General features: G+C 39.2%; 1 protein-coding gene and 1 long non-coding RNA gene across 9 annotated transcripts in view; one reads left to right on the forward strand and one right to left on the reverse strand.

Annotated features, from left to right (window-relative positions):
* LOC108163951 (trissin receptor) overlaps window positions 1-15,231 on the reverse strand; it is a 42,263-nt gene extending 27,032 nt beyond the window's left edge. Inside the window, exons 1-3 of one of the 8 annotated variants that reach the window (XM_033393373.1) lie at window positions 15,083-15,224; window positions 13,464-14,036; window positions 8,477-8,669 (exon numbers count right to left, since the gene is read on the reverse strand). Coding sequence is in view for 2 of the 8 variants with exons in the window: in XM_017299492.2 (XP_017154981.1) it covers window positions 14,261-14,278 (18 nt within the window). In the remaining 6 variants the exon portion in view is untranslated. Of the gene's footprint in view, window positions 1-8,476; window positions 8,741-13,463; window positions 14,037-14,260; window positions 14,621-15,078 lie in introns of those variants that run through there. The other 7 variants (XM_017299496.2, XM_017299494.2, XM_017299495.2 and 4 more) reach the window with 7 other exon arrangements.
* LOC117188858 lies at window positions 7,454-8,266 on the forward strand. Its single transcript, XR_004472919.1, has 3 exons — window positions 7,454-7,522; window positions 7,580-7,740; window positions 7,807-8,266. It is a non-coding gene; the product is annotated as an uncharacterized LOC117188858 (long non-coding RNA).
* Window positions 15,232-19,852: the final 4,621 nt, after the last annotated feature.

The raw sequence follows: 19,852 nt of genomic DNA on the forward strand, positions 1-19,852 counted from the left end.
ATCAAATTAATAATAATTTTACTGATTAATACTCTTAATCTGCTGAGTACCAATCAGTCGTTCAGTATACTCTTATGCTCTGCCTCTCCTGCTGCCTTTCAAGCTTATTTCAGACCCAAAATGTTTCCTCCGCCCGCCTCTTGGGTCCTTCCAGCACTTGTCGAGTTGTCAGATGGCCCCCCAAGGCATAGCCGCCATTTTCTGTGTGTGTGTCTGTGTGTGTGATTGTGTCTCTTGCTATCAAGCGTTCGTAATCATTTGTCCTTGTGGCAAAGATCCCTTAGCCATCACCTTTAACCAAACCGCACCGCACCGCCCCCCAACCCAGGCCAAGCGGCAAACACACAAAATAATATCCATGGCTGCAGGGCAGAAGGAGGCAAGGCTCATAAGTTTATCAGTTTAGCGCCATTTCCAATGGAATTTCCGTGAAAGTTCAGGTGGTACCCCTAAGTACGGGGGCGACACAAAATTGATTTTCTCCGTGGCTGTTGCTCCTGCTCCTGGCTTTGCTCTTTAGCGCTAAATTTAATTTATGCTCTCGGAATGCAAAAGCACACAAACGAAAAGTGTGATTTACTCCATGAGTTTTATGATGGCCACTTTGTTGTACGACTACGATAAGTACTTGTACTCGTTCACGTTGTTTGTTTTTCGCAACGTCAAAGCCAAGAATTTATGGGCCTGCATAACGGCATCTCAAAATTGATAGCAAAGCATTAGCGCCATTTAGAGAGCGAGAGAGTATGGCTGTCTATAAGTGATGGATTGGATGATTGAAGGGCAGCCATCAACGGAGTTTACAGCCTCTACAGTTCGCAACTTAACGTTCACAAAAGTTCCATAGATGATTTTTAATTAAATTTGTCATTAAAAGTGCCAGCGCCCGCAAAGGACTGAACAAAATGAAACGGAAGGAAATAAAATACGAGATCCATTTTGAATATTAAGACTACGGGGATACCCACTATTTTGGTATATCCTTTTGTGTGGCTTATTGGAGGCCACAACGACAAGGATTTTTTTGAACCTTTGTTTTTTTTTTCCGTCAATAAAATATAGCCTAAAATATAGATTTGATGGTGTCTTTTTATACCTTATCTAGATGTTTTAGATCATTTCGTTTCCACAAACAGAGAGTACCTTTGAAATACTGGGATCTCTTACGCTCTTCTTATACAACACAGAATATACCCTTATTTTTGCGACGACCCTGTACTGAGAGCCAAGTGACAACCTCATTGTGTCCGGTGCGGCGCCTGAGAGAGCTGAGAGCCCAAAAGTAATATCTTTTCGGTCTGGCTCTCCCTCCTGCTTTTTTGATTGGGGCTGGCCACGAGAGCAATCGGCCAGGGAATTGTGCGGTCCAACGCTTCTGTTTATACGGTTGGGTATATACTCCTTTATATATGGCGTTATTTTTTATTTTCTGGCGTGAAATATTTCTGGTAAATCGAATTAAATTGAAGGTGCGTAAAGCAAGTGGCAAAAGCTGAAGGCATAAGCGAAAGTATCCTTGCTCAAGTGCTCGAGTGAAGCTTTTGGCCTTCAATGAAACGGACTTCATTCATTATTGATGGGGCTATATCCGTTTAACTGGCAATTACCTTTGAATGGGGGCTTTCATAAACTTAACAATCAACTAGAAGACCATCAAATGGCAGGATGTCTGGCAGTTTCAACCAGCGGAGTTGCCTTAATTAGCTGCTGTTTTTATTGTCACGGGACCGCTTTTTTTTAGATTAAACCCAAACTATTGTTAGATTAAGGAATAGAAAATCCCTGGGAGTTTCTGGCTCGTAATTATTGCCTTATTACTCTGTTTTCCACTTGGGTTTTCGCCCCAACATAAGCTTTAAGGCTTTCATTTCCCACCTGCTCACATCGCACTTCCCACGCTCGAGAATTTACTTTCTCCATCTGTCTTTTCCTCGGATTTTCCCTGGCATTAAGTGCAGCTCAGACACACACGCATGTATGTGTCGGTACTTTTTGGCACTTACTGCCTGTTTTTCTTGGGCTGTTATTTAATTTTTATTTATCTTCCCAGACGTTGGCGGTTGGTTGGTTGTTCCAGCGAGGACTTTCCCTGCCTCATTTGAAATTAATTTTCATGGCACTTTTACCGTTGGCTTCTTCCATGCCGCTCCCCTCTTTGCTTCCCTTCCGATTGAATGAATGAATTTTAATTTTGTAAATGAAGCATTTTATATAAAATTGATTCCCATGTGGGTGCGTGAGAGTTTTTCCAACTTATTTGCGTGCGTGTGTGTGTGCTTATGAGACCGACAACAACAAAGTTTTCTGATTTTCCCTGATGTGATTTTCCAGGATCTTTTTATTGGCTTTTTATGGTAGAAGTGAACATGGAAGTCGCTTTTCTTCCGGGACAGACTTTTGCTTAGCTTAAAGCACATTTTGTCCTTCAGTTAAACGCCTTCAATAATACATACAACGAAATGGGGACCCTTTTTCAGGCTCTATCCTTTTGAAAAAACAAATCCTGGCATTGTAAATATTCAATTATACCGCCCTAGACCCAGGTTTGGATGATCCGCCCATTTACATACAAAATGCGATGGCTGGAACGTGCCCCGGCCACGCCCCTGTAATCGGAACAATTGCACTTTGACAGAAAATGCAAAAACATTTTAAGCTCTCGTTTCTCATTTATTTGTACCTTGTTTTTGTACCCCCCGCCATCGTCCATTTGGCACCTGGCCACACATCGAAATTCATGAAAATTCTCCTCAGAACTAAATGGGTTTCTGTTTCCCTCTCATTTGTTGCCGTAGTGCCCCTCGTTTTGTCCAGTTTTCAGTTACTTTTTCAATGGCGAACCGCTTGATTTGCTGTCTGTTGTTTCTGTTGTTTCGGTCCATATTGTGTCACATCTACTATGGCATCCCAACCCATCCCTACCCATCTATGGGGTTTCAACATAGTGGCATAGTGGTTCTATTTTGTGGGTTCAGCAAATGAAATGGAAGCGACCAGAATAATGGATACAATTGATTGGTATGTCAGTGGAATGCATCGAGTGAAACGAATTGATTTATTCCGCTAACAATGCGGATAGGTAAATGTTCGAAAACCACTTTAATATTGTGTAGCAGATCGTATTCATGCCAGACTATAGCAGTATTTTTGTGTAAATCACATTCTGCAAAAGGATTAATGTCTTTCAGTAATTGATTTACATTTGGATATTCAATATTTCATATCTTTCTATTACTTAAAAATGTTACAAGTCATTTTCGTTTGCTGTGATCCCATTACAGTTTTAGGAGGGTTGGTGAAACGGCTTCACCTTATATATAGATTTATATATAGATTTGTACAATCAATACCTTAAACGACGCCTCGTTAATGTTAACAAAAAGAATGAAACAAAACTAATATCAATTTTGAATTTGAAAGCTTAATATTTTCCAACTTTCCAATTTCGTTGTTCCAGCTCTTACAGTCTCTGAGAATTAGGCGTCAAACAAGAAAGACGAATGGACGGACAGAAAGACAGACATGGCTCTATCGACTCGGCTATTGCTGCTGATCAAAACTATATATACTTTATGGGGTCGGAAACGCTTCCTTCTGGGCGTTACACAGATCCACTTTCCGCAAAAATCTAAATCTACTAATCTAATCTAATCTAATCTACCAATATACTCTTTTCGAGTATTGTTTAAACCCGTTTATAACTATAATTCATTAAAAATGGTTAAAAAGAATCTATAAGAAAAAGTCGGTTCAGTTCGGAGCTTAAATACAGATAGTGTTGCATAGTGTAATCGGGTTGCAATACCACATTCCCCGCACGCTCTGACATTTTTGTTGCTCCTCATAATCGGATATTTATAGCATCAAAAGTTTTCTATCGCGCACAAAAGTTAGTTTTCTGTTTCAGTTTCGGTTCTTGTTGAGTGTACGACCCATTCCGCCCCAGCCAAAAAAAACAACAACTGCCCTACCAATTTCTCCTCTTTCCGTGGCGGGAACCAACATTATTTAAGTCAACAAAACTGCTTCATAATGTCGTCGACTTGTGCAACCGGAAATTGTTTTGACGTTTGTTGTGGTTTATAGCCCAGATGATTTGCCATGTCTCACGAATGCCCCCTAGTCATCCTACCCCCCAAAAAAAAAAACCTCAAAAAGTATAGCTGCTCATCTGTGCTGTTGCTAGCAAACAGGAAGTACAGTCCCCTAATTCATGCCACACAGAACCCTTGCCGCAGTTGCCATGGTTAGTTGGTTTGGGGAATTAGTGTGTACCCTATAGTCGGTGGGTGGACTTTATAGGCAGAGGAGATGATTTTTCGACATGGTATATTCTTGATCAGGAATTACAGATATAGAGATCGAGGCCTCTGTTCATTTTTGTAGATCAAAATATATCTTAGAGACTGTATTTTATGATCCTATCCATAAAGCATACACAGCTTTTGTTCTTACTCAGGATGGACAGATGATTATGAGAATATGTATCTCAGCGACTACTAGAATTAAAGACGTAAGAGTTAAAATACCTTATTATATAAAGTACACTTGCTGATCTGGCAAAACATTTTCCGCTTTATTGTGCACTATGTTTATTACTCCAAAGGATGTCATTTGGAATAATGAATTAAGTGTGCAATGAGCAACACATACCATCAGATTTATGTTTGAATTACAACGCTCGACAGTGTGGACATTATTTGGACTAAGCACCAATCAGCCCTTTCCGGTGAGCGGAAAATTCAAAATTTGGCTCAATATTTGGCTGCAGATCAAAGCTTATCTGATTATATTCACATTTTCTATAGGAATTTGGATTTTGTTTATATAAAAATAATAAAATCCCGATTAAAATAGGGTGTGTAGTGTTATGAGTGGTGAAAAAAACTTTCATATAACTTCTTAAATATTGGTCGAGCCATTCGAGAGGAGTTTAATCACAGAACAATGTAACCCGAGATTTTGAGAAAACTTGCTGGCATATCTTAATGCAGTATTTGCTTGCTAAAAACCACTCCTTTGTAAGAGGTATCCTTTAGTCGAAGTCGAGTCTAATGCACTTCTACTGTTCATTTTGTTGGTTGACTTCTTTTGGCCCTAAATGAGAGTGCGGTTTGGTCGCTTAGCTGTTATTTCAGTTCGTTAGCATAAATTTGTGTTGTCTGAACAACACAGAATTTGCCACCGACGATGACTGTCTGCATTAAAAGTCGAGAACCTAATTATCCGGACTAGCAAAAGGAACAGCAACAGAAGCAACAGCGGAGCAACAACGGCATGAAAAGAGTCAGCTTTCCATGCAAATGAGTTTAAAATTGGGGCACAGAAAAAAAAAACAAAGCAAAAAAAAAAGAGAGAAAAACATGAAGAAGAAAATGCTTAATGAATGCATTGCGAAAATTACATTGTGGCAGCCGCTAGATTGCGTGACGACAAGCCATTCGGTGGAAAGGGTTTTGTTGAAGTTTGTGGCAAAAGGGTTTTTGGTGTCTCTTCTCCTGTCTTAAAGGCTCGTTTGCCTGTCTCTTGGCGAAGTTGAAAGTTCATTTATGGTCTTCGCTTTCACCGAAGGTCACCGCTTAAATGTCTTGACCCTGGGTGAAAACCAACACCGTTTCCTTGTTGATTGTTGTGTAAATAATAAATGAGAAACTAATTATTTTTGGATTGCGTTCGTGTCTTCATTGTTGGGCCATTTCGACCTGAGGTTACCTCTAATTGCATTACGTATACGCCATGGCTGCTACTGGAACATAAGATTAAGGGGTGGGCACGAGCACGAGCCACCAGGTAGAACCAGGGTCAACGTGGCAGGAGGGCAGGGAATTCAATGTCAAGAACCACTTGGCAATGGATACCCAAAGCTTCTCGATAATACATACATATCCTTTTCAGTATATATATATATAAATGAATGGCAAACAGAGGGTAAAGTGTGATTGACATGGGAAAATATTCAATGGATTCATATTGATTGTGTGAACGATAGGGTCAATGGGGGTGGGGCGAGCCAACACAAGCCGTTTTGCAAAATAAGGAAGGTAAATTTAAGTTGGTGTCCCCAGGAACCCCAAGGTACATCCACTAAAAGGCAGAAATTTATAGAACATTTTTGATATCTCTCCTTTGAAATCATTGCTCATCCACTTAGACTTCAGCAAACATATGCAAATATTGCGCATGATTCACACAGGAATGAGTAGCAGTACAGCCCGCATTCCAGTAATGAATAGCAATTAAGCTAAATTCAGTAAATAACCCCCAGACTAATCTGCATAGCAATCAGTTTAATCAACCGTACTGACACATACACATACCTTCCCCCACCTAAAGACACATTTCAGGGTCCAGGCATCTTTCAGGAGGAGAGAGACCTACCTGTTTAGAGTAGCCCCCGCCAGACAGGGAGCCCATTAATATGAAGAAGGCAGAACGTAGCGAACAGACTAGAAAACATATCGTACTCATATATAGCACAAGGAACATGTTTATTTGGGTCATTATGCAAACAGGAGGCACCAAAGAGAAACAACCCAGACTCAGACCCAGACCAAGACCCTGAGAATGTGATGATAAATGATATGCTGCTGGTCTTTGAACCGTAAATGATGCATATAATACTTTAAGTTGGGTTCTAAGCCAAGCTCTCCGTGGGGGTCGGTCGGAAGTGCAAACAAATGTCTGTAGGACGGGACGGGTCGGTATGATTCAATGAAGCAAAGACCTAAATGAAGGAACCTCCCTCCTGGGGAGAGAGAGGGCAATGTACGGGTGCACCCTCATCCGCCATATTACCAATGCAAATCCCAGCAATAAGTTCTGTAGTGCCAATTTATAGGGGGCCTAGTCTTGCTGCCTTTTGTTTATCTGCATTTGCATATGCGAAGGGGGCCCACGCCCACCCGACCCCAGGAGTGTGTTTTATGAACGAAATATGCATGCAGCGGCCTCAAAGTACAAATACAATACAAAAATGCTTCTCAAGTTTTGCATATTTCCCCAAGTGCCCAAAAAAGAAGGGGAAATTTTATTCAAAACAGCAAAAAAAAAAGAAAGGGTGGAAAATGAGTTCCAAGGAACTTTACTTTATTTTCGGAGCAACAGTCGTAAAGGAAACTCGTAAATGTTGAGGAAACTCGAGAAGCTTCAAGGCTTAAATCCTGAGACATGACACATCCTGATGCAAACATCATGTAAAGATAGAAAAAAAGGACAACAAAATTATACGAATGTGGAATGTATCAGAAAAGAAGCTTATGTTACATCAATTAGAGTTTAATCACATTCAGATACATATGTATGGAGTATACAAAGGTAAGCCAAGACTTTAGGCATGCCTTTTTGCATATAAATTAGGATTGACATTAGTCTAAAAATGTATAAATAGTATATTAACAGTACAGTAATTTCAATTTACTAAGTAAACAACCAGAAATAATCACATTTGCAGGCTAGTTGTGCTCTTTTCCGGCAATGGATGCCTAAAAACCTTTCATATACTGAAACATCTCCATCTTCTTTGGTGGGTTTTAGGTCAAACAATTTTTAAGGTTCTTTAAATTGCTTTGCTTTTTTTTAGCTATGGCCACAGCCGAACACCAATATTTCACCACGTGTTCCCCAAACTGCACCAAAATTCTATCGCCTCAGTGTGGTGTTGCAACAGAATGTAATTTTCAAGCCTCCAAAATTGTTCGTAAGAATATGAGGACTGCCAACGTGGAGAATCTAAAATGACAAGTAAGCTATGATCTTAAATATGTAGTTTCAAAAAAACTTTCTTGATTCCAATCAATGGTGACACAGTATTCAAAATTATCGATGGAGATGTCCCACCGATAAGCCCAAATGCGAACGTCTTCCCTTGATCGTTAAACAAAAAGTTTAGTATCTTTGGGATTGGAAGTTATAGGAACCGTAACTTCTATCTCCAGAACCCTAGGTTGACCATTCACTAAATTTTTAACTTTGTAGTAACATATAAACAACAATTTATTATTATTCAAAGTCCAAATATTTACTTGAATACAATTAATTTTTGAGCCGAGAATTGACAAGTAAAGATTTCCCTACCAGGGAAAAAAGAATATCTTCTTTATCATCCACAAATAGAGCGAATAGAAGGAAACTGAGTATACATCCTCGTTTCGCCCCTTGATTTGTATTAGATTCGTCTGAAAGACTGAAATTTTATCACAATCATTTTTGTTATAGGAGATAATAGTAAAATGAATTTTAAAAAAAAACCTAAAAATTCCGGAAATGTGAACTTTGGCTTATTTTAATATGATTTTAAATGATGTCAGTTAGTTAAAATACTTTAATTAAATTTAGAAAATTATATCCGGACTAAAGATATGGTGGCATGGTCGACGTGTTTCCAGAAACGCCAATTTCTTAATATATATTTAATATATTTAATTGCATGCTAAATTGTAAGTGTTGCGCCTGTCAGAAAGCAACAAAATATTCATACTGTTGTAAGTGATTTCCCAACGTCCAAGAGAGTCCTGATTCTTTTCCTGATTGGTGAGTTTTAAAGCGTTAAATTACAAATTTAATAAGTTTTCTTTCTCGCTTTTCAGCTATGCCTATTGCCACGCCCAGTCTGGCAGCCGAAGTGTGTAACCCAAGGTGTCGAAAAAAGGTGGATCCTTATTGTGCGTATCCTGCAAATGACGTCAAAATTGACCTTATTAACGACCTTAAAAGAAAAGAGTTGGCTAGAAAAGATTTTTAACACACAACCAAACAAATATATGAACAAATGTTAACTGAAATTTATTATAATTGCATGCAAAATTAGACATTTTACGCCTATTAGTCTGGATGTTCAAATGCATTGCATGAAAGCTACAAAATATTCATACTGTTTGCATATCCCAACTTCTAAGCATCATCATGAGGGTCCTCTTGATTCTTTCCCTCATTGGTGAGTTTTAAAATGTTAAATTAAGAAATTTATTAAATTAGCTTTCTCGTGTTTAAGCTATGGCTATGGCCAAGCAGCAAGTCCCAGTCAGAGCCTCAAAGTGTGTGCCACAGTGTCCTCTCAAATTTGATCCTTATTGTGCGTATACTGATACTAACGTCACAGTTAATTTTATGAATGACTGCCATGTCAAATATAGTGTGTGTACAATGGCAGAAGAAAAATCGAAACGTAAGTTAAAAAACAAACAATGCGTAGACAAACAAAAATACTAAATTACTTTTCACAGCCTTCCTGAAAATTGAGAAAGGAACGTGCCCTTAATTTAATTATGAATTCCAAAATGTACTCTCTCTATTTTATAATAAACGAGGGGGAACGTTGTGAGTTGCTGCGGACACCGCAACTCTACAGTTATACCCGATACTAAGTCAGTATGGCTCTCCTCCGGCAGACGCAGTTAATATTAAACGACACGACAAAGAGTGCGTGCGAGAGAGACAGAAAATCAGTCTGAGCGTGACGTCGGGCGCTGCGTAGCCAGTGCAAATTGATTTGTTCCTTTTGGCTATAAAAATTATCTGCTGTGATCCACATTCAGCAATCTGATAGATATGGTCGTTATCTATGATTCCGCGTTTTTAGTTTTCTCAAATCTGCAATATTGTGGATGCAACAGATTTTCGTCCTTTGTGTGGGCGGAAGGGGGTGGGGCGAAATTTTGAGATACACGTTTTATAGTGAGATCTAACAGGAGTGCGGATACCAAATTTGGTTACTCTAGCCTTAATAGTCTCTGAGATTTGTGAATATCCCCAGATTTTCGTCCTTTGCGGGGGCGGAAGGGGTTCTGGCGAAATTTTGAAACAAATTCGTCTCGGTCCGATATGTTAGGAGTGTGGATACCAAATTTGGTTGCTCTAGCTTTTATAGTCTTTGAGATCTAGGCGCTAATGTTTTACTCTAAGCAAAGCCACCTATGCTACGTGTGTGTTAGAGAGAGACAGGGCGAGAAAAAATGAAATTGTTTTCTTGATGCTGGCTATAATAATAATACGATCCAATTCAGATTCTGCAGTCTAAAAGATATGGTCATTCTGCGTTTTTGGTTTTCTCATATCTTTAAAATTGTGGATGCCACAGATTTTCGTCCTTTGTGGGGGCGGAAGTGGGCGGGGCGAAGTTTTAAAATATTTTTGTAGCAGTGACATATCACAGAAGTCTGGATCCAAAACATCGTTGCTCTAGCTCTTATAGTCTTTGAGCACTAGGCGCTAATAGGGACGGACAGACGGACGGACGGACAGACGGACAGACAGACAGGGCTCAATCGACTCGTCTATTGATGCTGGTCAAGAATATATATACTTTATGGGGTCGGAATCGATTCCTTCTGGACGTTACACACATCCACTTTTACCACAAATCTAATATACCCCAATACTCATTTTGAGTATCGGGTATAAAAAGAATGTAGCCGTTTTGATTTTATTTAATGACTGTTAATCTTGGATTTCATTTCGTATCCTTTATGTAGGATATATTTGTTTTCCATCATTATGGTACGTTAAAAGATCAGTATCTTTGGCATGGGAAGGTATAGAATCTGTAACGTCTACCCATAGCACCCCATCGCATTGACCATTCAATGAATTTTGAATTTTGTAGGAACAAAATTTGTAGTAAGAAAAGAGTTGATTTATTCTTTTTAATTCGAAACATTTACTGAAAGACCCTTGGTTTTTGTACCGAGGATTGACAATTTGGGATCTTGAACACAAAACCAAACAAATGCTATTGCAAACTCCAACGATAAGTTATTAAAATTGCAAGCAATATTATAACTGTTGCGCCTTTCAGTCTGGCTCTGGCTACTGTTGGAATATACCAGCTTTTAAGCATCGTCATCAGGGTCTTCTTGATCCTTTCCCTTATTAATGAGCTTCAAAGCATTCACTTTTTAATATTTGACAACAAATAAGCCAATTTACAATATATGTTTAAAAAAAATAGATAATAATAATAATAAGACAAAATAAAACTAAGTCTAATTTTACTGTATACGAAATGATTTTCAACGTCCCATGCCCTACCCCTTTCCCACTTATTGAGCTGAAGTATCCCAGCGATTGAAAATGTTATATTTAGTAAGCTGTTTCTTTCTGATTGGATTTTATATAGTTAACGGAACAATATTGCAAATAGCGATATGCTATGTGTGTGGAAATATGGGAGTTTTGTCCCGACATGGAATGAAAATAATGATACGATTTCATATAATTTATTGAGGATTTATATTCGCTTCGTAATCTCTACAAATTTGTATATCCTCATTGCCAGGAAAGTTTTGAGAGCTGCAGGCGTAAGAAACAAATGAAATACTACACATAGTAATACAGCAGAATATAGAAGCAAAATGCAATATGGTAGGATCCTTAATATTCGCCCTTGAATTTTTTATGAATGATTTTTAATTAAATAATTGGCTTGAAGCCCTTCTCCTGGATTGTATGGTTTAAGCAAAAGGTGGAATAATAGTGTGGCAATCGGATATGGGTTTTCACGAGCAAAACTTATGAGTAGCACAAATATATTTGGGTCTAGATTTATTCTCAAAATGCAGGATGGCGCGTCCTGCAACAAAGTGTGGGAGCAATATTAAAAATTCCACAGCCACAGATGGGTTCTCAAGGAAACAATCTCAAGCCATTGAGTCGAATATCCTCTTGTCGTGACTTGTCGTCGACGACGAGCGTCTCTGTCTGTCATGCTATGAAATCAAATTGTGTGTGTTTTTGGTCGGAAAACGGCCAACTCACTCGAGAATGCTTTGGAGGAAGGAAACCCCCTGCTGTTATTGCACTGTCAAGTGGCAAACGTGTTTCTACTTCAAGGCAAATAAAGTTACGCCAGAATTGAGCAATTCCGATGGGGTCTTTCGAGTGGATAATGTCCAATATCTCATACAGGTAATATACTTGGCAAATCATTTGATTTTAAGATATTTCCCAATCTGTTCAATGTAGCTTTTGAAAAACTCTTAAATTAATTAATCGTTTAAAGAGAAGCTAAGCCATAAATTAATTAATTTACATCTAAATTGATCTCTCAATTTGAAGTTTAATTAAATCAATTTTTCGGCGCAACAAACAACAGAGGAAAAAATATCTGACGGCTCGACAAAGCCGCCAGAAACAGGGGAAATTCATTAAAGCCATCTCTGGGAAAAGCCCTAGAGCCTGTCGGCAACAGAGAGTACTAGTGCGATGAGGAGAGAGACGACACCACCTCTCTCACACCTTCCGAGCCGAGTTGACAATGTTTGTCATTTCCGCTTCATTTAGTTTTGATCATTGAATGAGCACTTGATGCCGATGCTGATGATGTCTAAATCAGACGATGTTGGTTAATTTGTGGTGGGCTTAGACCTCGGTGGAATGGCAGTGGGGTTTGGGAGGCACAACATGGAGTCTCAGGAAATTGCCGGAAATGTGCCCGTCGAACGCGGTTTTTTGTTTTTTAGAACACTGGCCACAGAATTTGTTTTGTTTCTCTATTAGGATTTCTTTTTTCCGGCTCCACGAAGCGTAAAATAATTTATTATAGCTGATGAAGATAATCATCAACAGAGGACCCCGTGCATGTGGTGTGGGCCTTGAGAAATGACAGCTGTCATTGCCCAAGCCATAGAAGACATTTATATTAAGAAATTTTTTTGTTATTTCTCTAAGGAAACAACTGCCAAAGGTGATTTTTTTATATGGGGAACATCAAGCTACAATCACAATTTTGTAAGTATTTTCTAGGAAATTACTTTTAGGAGATTACTTTATGAGGTACGAGGATAAGAGGTACTAATAAGGATTTTATTTGAATTAGGGAAACATGGATAATGGTTTTAACGAAGAAAAAAATACAAAACATTTATAAAAGGTGTGGTCTATATTTTATTTATATTTATAAGAAATTTTTAACTTTATGCCCTATTATATTTATTCAATTTTAATCGATTTAAGTGGTAAATATTATCTATATTCTAGGAACAAACCCATAATTCTGGTGCCGCAAGTTTTTCTCTATAAAATCAACACAGAATGTTGCTCCTCCCATTCAATTACTAGGTATATGAATTCCAACGCCATAACACAGTTAATGTTCCCACAGAGAGTGCAGCATATAAACAACACACGTGCCGTAACATTTTTCAAAAGATTTCCTAATGAACCTCTAGGCGTCTAGCGTCTGCCGTCTGGGCGTTGGTTCCCACGCAAATACAGGAATCCGGCATTTGTTAATCGGGACACGCACACCCAAATCAAAATCACAAATACAAAAGCACACAGAGGCGGAAAGACATAGGCACACCTGCGACAGGTTCCTATCAACGTTATTTGTTCTCTTTGTTGACAAGTTTTTCTGCACGTTCAGGAAGTGCCCCAAAAATTGTGTGTTATCCAGAAATAATCTTCATTTGGAAAGGAGAACTTTTCCGAATTCGAGGAAATTTATGGATAATTTAAAACTTTCTTACCAGTTTGAGTGTATCGTATGTGAATTATATTTACAGTATGAATCCTTTTAAAGTACGTTTTTCGTTGCTTCTTTATCCTGATGCTGATACTGTTTGATTGAACTTTCGTTTTGTGCACTGACTCTGGGACAAAATTCACTTTTGGGCTACTTTGCTTCTGTTTGTCCTTTCAACATTGTCGTCTACGGGAGACTCTTTTTCCCAGTGAGCAATTGGAATCGCTAGTTTTTCACATGATTTAACATGCAAAGCACAATTTCACGAGAGCTTTGTCGGATAGATGCTCGGGGGAAAATTCTCGTCCTCCTCTTTCGACTTTAACTTGGTTTTCGTTGAAATATTTCGTTTCCAGTTCTTTGGATTTTCACATAAAACGTTGGTTATTGGGTTTTATGGATGGATGCTTAAAGCATATTTTCATTGCACAAAATGTTTTGTTAATTTGAATTTGCATCGCTGGCAACACGCTTTATACTTTTTTGCTTTTGCAATATTGCGCATTCGCCATGGTGTACGTATAAAACTATTACAGCTTCCATTTCCGATTAAAGCTGGCAATATTTCAAATCATTTCTAAAAATAACACACAATAACTACTATAATACTTTGTGGTACTAAATAAAAGCTAACCGGAAGCCAATTGATCATTTTCGTTGTTATAGAGCCGATTAAGACAAATGCCACTTCATTTAATGTCTCCCAGTGCCAATTTTATTATGCCAATAAAATCATCTAAGTTATTCAATTCTGGCTGATGGATGCCATCGAACCGGAGAAGGCAACACTTCAAGGCTTACCCAAGAGATTACCGCCATGAAAAATGATAAATGGTGTCAATCATTGCAGGGATAACTTTTCACAGAAACGCTATCCCGACGACAATCAAATTGAAGTTACATCACGCAAGAGCTGATGCTGCTGCTGCGACTATCCCAGAGCACTTAAAAATACCTAATATCTTTCCTCAGAAACTTAAAGTTTTGAGTGCACTAACGGGGAGATTTCAGAATATCAGTCGAAACTCGTTAAACTTATAAGCGCGAGGAGGTTTTTTGGAATTAGTCACAGTTGGGCCAAAGTCTGTTTGGAATTGCTTTGTTTTTTACGACTTTGTTTTAAGTACATATACACACATATGTATATGTATATATTGTATAAGTTTCTTTGAAAAATGAAAAGTGATTCACTATTTAAATAGCTGAAGTTAGTTAATGTTTTACAAATTAACAGTTTTAATTAATAATAACCTATAAATTTATTTTCTTTTTATATTTTAAATATTTTAATTTATCTTTTATGTTTTTATTAAAGAAATTATACTTTCTATATCTTTAAAGTGGATTGAATCCATTAAATAAAATGATTGTTTATCCGTCCATTTTATTCACTTATTTCTATTAACTTTCAAAATATCATTGTGGCCTTTCCCATTAAGACAATAATATATTGTACCATAAATTAGTCATTTTACAATTTTGCAAATCTTTTTTTCTGAATATTTTGTTATTGAGATTTCAAAAACTTCATGAATCACATGGAAGCAATTTCGTTTTGTTTTGACATTTCCATATAGTTTTTCAGCATAAATATTCCCAAAAATCACGTTCCCACTCACTCACACACACAAAGGGGAAAATACGATCTAACACTCGAATTCTCAGTACGAAAACACTTGAAATATTATCCAAAAAGCTCACGGTACGATGATTGGGTCCGAATTTCTTTAGAATTTTCGCATTTCGCGTCCGAATCGTTTGAGATGCCGCGACAATCTAACGGCTCGTTCCCGAAAGTCGTCGGAGTCGGCGGCGTCCGACGGCAAGCTAACAGCCGATGCTAACAGCTGTTAACATTAACAGTGCCCGCCGTCTTTTTTTGTTGTTGTTGTTGTGTTTGTGGTAGGTAGGGGTAGACTGTTTGCGTCACGTGCTGGCGTTTTGTTGCTGCTTTTGTTGCATTGAACTTGAACTAGTAACAAAATTGTTGTAGCTTCTGTAGTTGTGTGGTTGTTGCTTCTGTTGTTTTGACATTGGCGCGCATTTTGCCGGCTGTTTTGTTGCCTTCCCATCGCTCTCTATGCGCATGCTCTCTCTCGCTTAGGGTGACCATTCATTGGAGCCACTCTGCCGGTCGCATGTAGGAGTGTTGCCTTGCTGCCATTTGCGAAGGCGTTGCAACGGTAAAGTCAAATTAATTAGGCCCCCCACATCTTGCATGTGTAATATGATAATGCCAAAGGAATAATGCATTTTAGGAGAAAGCTAATTTTAAATTCTAATATGTATGAAATGTACAACAGTACGTATGAGTAATCTGATTTTGGGAGATTAGCAAGGTCGAATCTAGGAACCAAAGCGTGTAACCTACGTTGTAATGTAATAAATTGCAGTTTCCAGGAGGAGGAAACCAATCGTTGCACAATTAAGGCATTTCTTATACACTTGTTCTTGTTCTAGCACTGTACGCTAGCATTTAAATATAACTGTTATTTCGGGAACTAAAACCCTAGCCGATTCCAAAACATAATGACTTCTGGACTTCCCTGTCCTTTCCACCCAGTTGCACCTCTAACAATAGGCTTGAAATCACACAAAAATGTTCTGTGGTCGAGTGCCAGAACAGAGTTTCGCTACGCAGTGCCAGTAACGTGCAAAACAGATCCGCAACAATAACCACAAGAGTGGCAACAACCTCAATGACTTGGCCAACAGCCATCCCCATGGTCATCGGGAGGGGGAGTGGCGGAGAAAGAGAGCTACGTCTGGGAAAAGAAATTAATGCAGTCTCATGTGCACACAGCGACATGGAAGCAAAAAAAGCCCATAGACCAAAAAAAAACAGCGCTTCAACTGCCGAAGGATGCGAACCATTTTATGGCCCTTGCAATTAAGAGAAAATCACCAAGGTGGCGTCGCGTCGCGGAAGTGAGAGTGGCAGAGGGTCAGGGATTTTCCGAGCGCGCTCATTAAATTCCAAACGTGCTGAAAGCCCTGAAAAAGCAACGACTTCGTTAGCTTGAATGCCAATGATAATGCTTAGCAACTCACGATCCGATACTTAATTTAGTCAAAATGCTGGAAACACTTAGCGCCCCCGAGGTTGGCTGGCAAAGATGTGCAAGGCTGTGGGTCCAACGGAATGGGTATGCCAGAATGGCCAAAATGTCCAACTTTATTGCAACAACGGAAGTTGTTGGCAGTAGAGCGGAAGTTCCGTCAGTTAAGTGCTTGCATCTGCCGCAGATTCTGCTGCTGCTGCTGCACAAATGTGGCGCCCAAAAGCATACTATGCATTTTTCATTCGCCTTTTTGGGAGAAAGGGGTTTGTGGGATGAGCATATACATTTTTGGTAGCTTTTTGAGGAAAGAGAAAATGTGTAATGGGTTGAGGAGTTTCAAGAAGAAAATTAAGGGAATAATTAGGTCTAATGAGTGGGAATAAAAAGGAAATGGTAAGGGAACCTAGACAAGTGATATATAATCAAAAACTAAAACAGATGAAAGGACAACGAGTAGAAGGAAGTTCTAGCTATGCATTACAGATACAATACATATTACGTATTTGAGTTGGAATCTGAAGGAGCTTGGATCAATTTTATGTATTCATTTGATCACTATATGAGGAGATATAAGGAATGCAAGAGGCATTGAAAGAAAGAGGATGCACGAAAACAAAAAAAGGAAAGAGAGAGAGAGAAAGCAAATCGCGAATAAAGACGCCCCCTTAGCAACGACTTGTGAGAAGCGCATAGAACGGCACTGTGATAATACCAATGTTTAAATATACCCTTAACAGCAGTGTGTACTAAAGGTCCAGTGCGGAACTGCGGCTTGGGCCCTTCTCCTTGGTTATCTTTTGCCTTTTGACATAGTTGAAATATCCAGACTAAATTTAGTGAATCTCCCCTTGTCCCCGTCTTATAAAGCACTTCCCTTAAAGTGCGCCATCGATGCGTGGAACAACTTGAATTAAGTTCATCGATTCTTGAGATGCGATGCCATTTTTATGCTGCGGACCCGTCCTTCAGTCAAGTGGCAGTTACAACGTGAACTTGATACTGAAAAATTGAACAAAGCCGGGAAACTTGCAACGTCTGTGCATGTCGAGTCTGTGGAGGTGGAGCACAAGGTTGGAGGTTGGAGGTTGGAGGTTGGAGATTGACGAAGATTTGCTTGCATAAAAGTTTACAAACAAAAATCAATTGTAGTTAGCAACTCTGGTTGTTGCGCCACACAGCTCCTGCCACAGCCAATGTCACTGGCAGACAAGCGAGGCTGCAGCACTGTGCATATGTTTAGAGTTGGGATCGTAACGAATTGGCAACACTGTTTGTCAGGGGCTAAGCCGCAAACTAACCAAAAGACAAGGCAAGCTTTTTCGTGGGCTACAACGGAGGGTAGTCTTTTCTTTTCTCTGGGCTTGTTGTCTGCCATTCTCTGCACAACTTTTGAGACTCCTCTCTCGAAATTCTTTTCCTGAATTTCCGCCAGAGAGACAAACAGAACAAAAATCGAACTGCAACTTAAATCGCTCTTTCCACGGCCAAGTTCAAGTGGAAAAGTAGTCATAAGTCGCTGCCGCATGGCGCTGTATGGGGGAGAGCTCGAAGGCAAGCTTTTGGTAAATAATTTAAGTATGTGTACATTGGGCTTAGGAAAGAGGCAGCCAACCAGCGGACAGATAAAAAGTTCCCACTGGATGCTTCGGATGCAAATTTAATTTTGTGTCACAGCATGGCGCAACGGGCAAAGAATTTATATAAACTGTTCCTTCCCCTTTCTTGCCACATGTGTATGGGTACACACCAGTCCACAATTCCATTGAAATTTAATTGATTTTTGCTTCAGCATTTGGCAACACACACAAAAATCATCAGTGCGTTTTGGAAGCCAAGGAGGAAGCTGAATAAATGCCGTGACCAACGGGACAGCCAGCTAATAAATCAATCAAACTCTGGAGAAATATATAAAAAAGAGCTCTGATTCTAGAAAACCTTTTCGTTAACGTAAAACAAACAACACAGAATATTCTTAGCTCGCAAGAGCATACAATAAAATATACAAAACTTTTCCCATATCCATGCCGGAAGTTGGGCAACACTTCTTCCGGGGCCAGCAACATTTTTAGCCGTTTGAACAGGAAGCGCAGCCACATCCCTGGCTAACCACACACTCCACCCAAGGGCTGACTGATTGATGAATTTTCATATGAAAATTGCATAAATTCAGAGCATATTTTATAGCGAACAACAACGCCCGAAGACCCATGCATTTTAAATCTGCGCCCATAAATTCAGGGCTCGTCGTTTAATAAACATTCATTTTGGAATAACATCAGCTTTAAGCATTTTGTTTATCAAAAGAATATATATTTGCCCAGCATTGTTGGGCCCACAAATAACTCATTTTACGACTGTGCCACATAAGCGTACAAATTTAATCAAATGCTTCCCCACTATAAACTCCGAGAGCCGTAAAGACGATGCGACTTAGAAAAAAGATGAAGTCAGAGCCAGAGCTGTAGCCCTTCACGACTGAACTATGTGTTTTGTCATAAAATTAAATCAATTGGTTGTGTTCCAGGCAGCACTTTCTCTTCGCTTTCTACTTGGTTCAACCCTTCCCAGATGGCAAAGACGTTTCAGAAGGTGAAACGCTAAAGAAACACTATTCTGGAACCTCCTTCAAGTGGCGTTAAGCTTTTGTATTTTCTCTCTAATTACCAGCAGCAGCGCCAAACCGTAGCAACAACCAGGAAGAAGTGATGGCCTGTTCGGCCACCACTCTGGCACGTTAGCAAATGTTATGGAACACTTCCAGTTCGGACCAACCAGCCAGCCAGCCAGCCGTCTAATAAATAATGACAGCTCAGAGCGTGAAAGCATGAAAGATTCTCGGCCGGACAGCCGCTTTTCGTGTACGTGTCGAAGGGCATGTGCAAATCGAACAAACACGACCTTGAGAGGCGGATAAGTGACCATAAAGTGGGGTGGTAATGGAGAGAACTCCGAAATATTCTCAGGCATGGACAATTATACAAGCCATTTGCTTCCATTTCTTTTCGCTGCCAAAACTTTTCTCAGGGCCCGTCAACAAAGTTAAAATGAGGCAGGTGTTACGGGTACTTTGATTTTCACCAGACCTTGTACAAAATATTTCCGACCCCACTTCAAGTGTAGATAATCCTAATCAATCCTGGAATGAGGTTTCTCAATCAAAAGAAGGTTTTTCTAGACAAATCGTATTTGAAACAGATTAAATACGAATTCTATAAATATATAAAACATAAGGCGGTCAAAAATGTACAGCAGAAAATATCCATAAAATTTGATAAGTGTAAAATCGTATTGGACTCTCAGCCTCCGAAATATTAAATCTTGTACAGTTTCG

The sequence above is a fragment of the Drosophila miranda genome, chromosome 4 (assembly GCF_003369915.1).
Source record: "Drosophila miranda strain MSH22 chromosome 4, D.miranda_PacBio2.1, whole genome shotgun sequence".
In the NCBI taxonomy this organism is placed as follows: Eukaryota; Metazoa; Arthropoda; class Insecta; order Diptera; family Drosophilidae; genus Drosophila; species Drosophila miranda.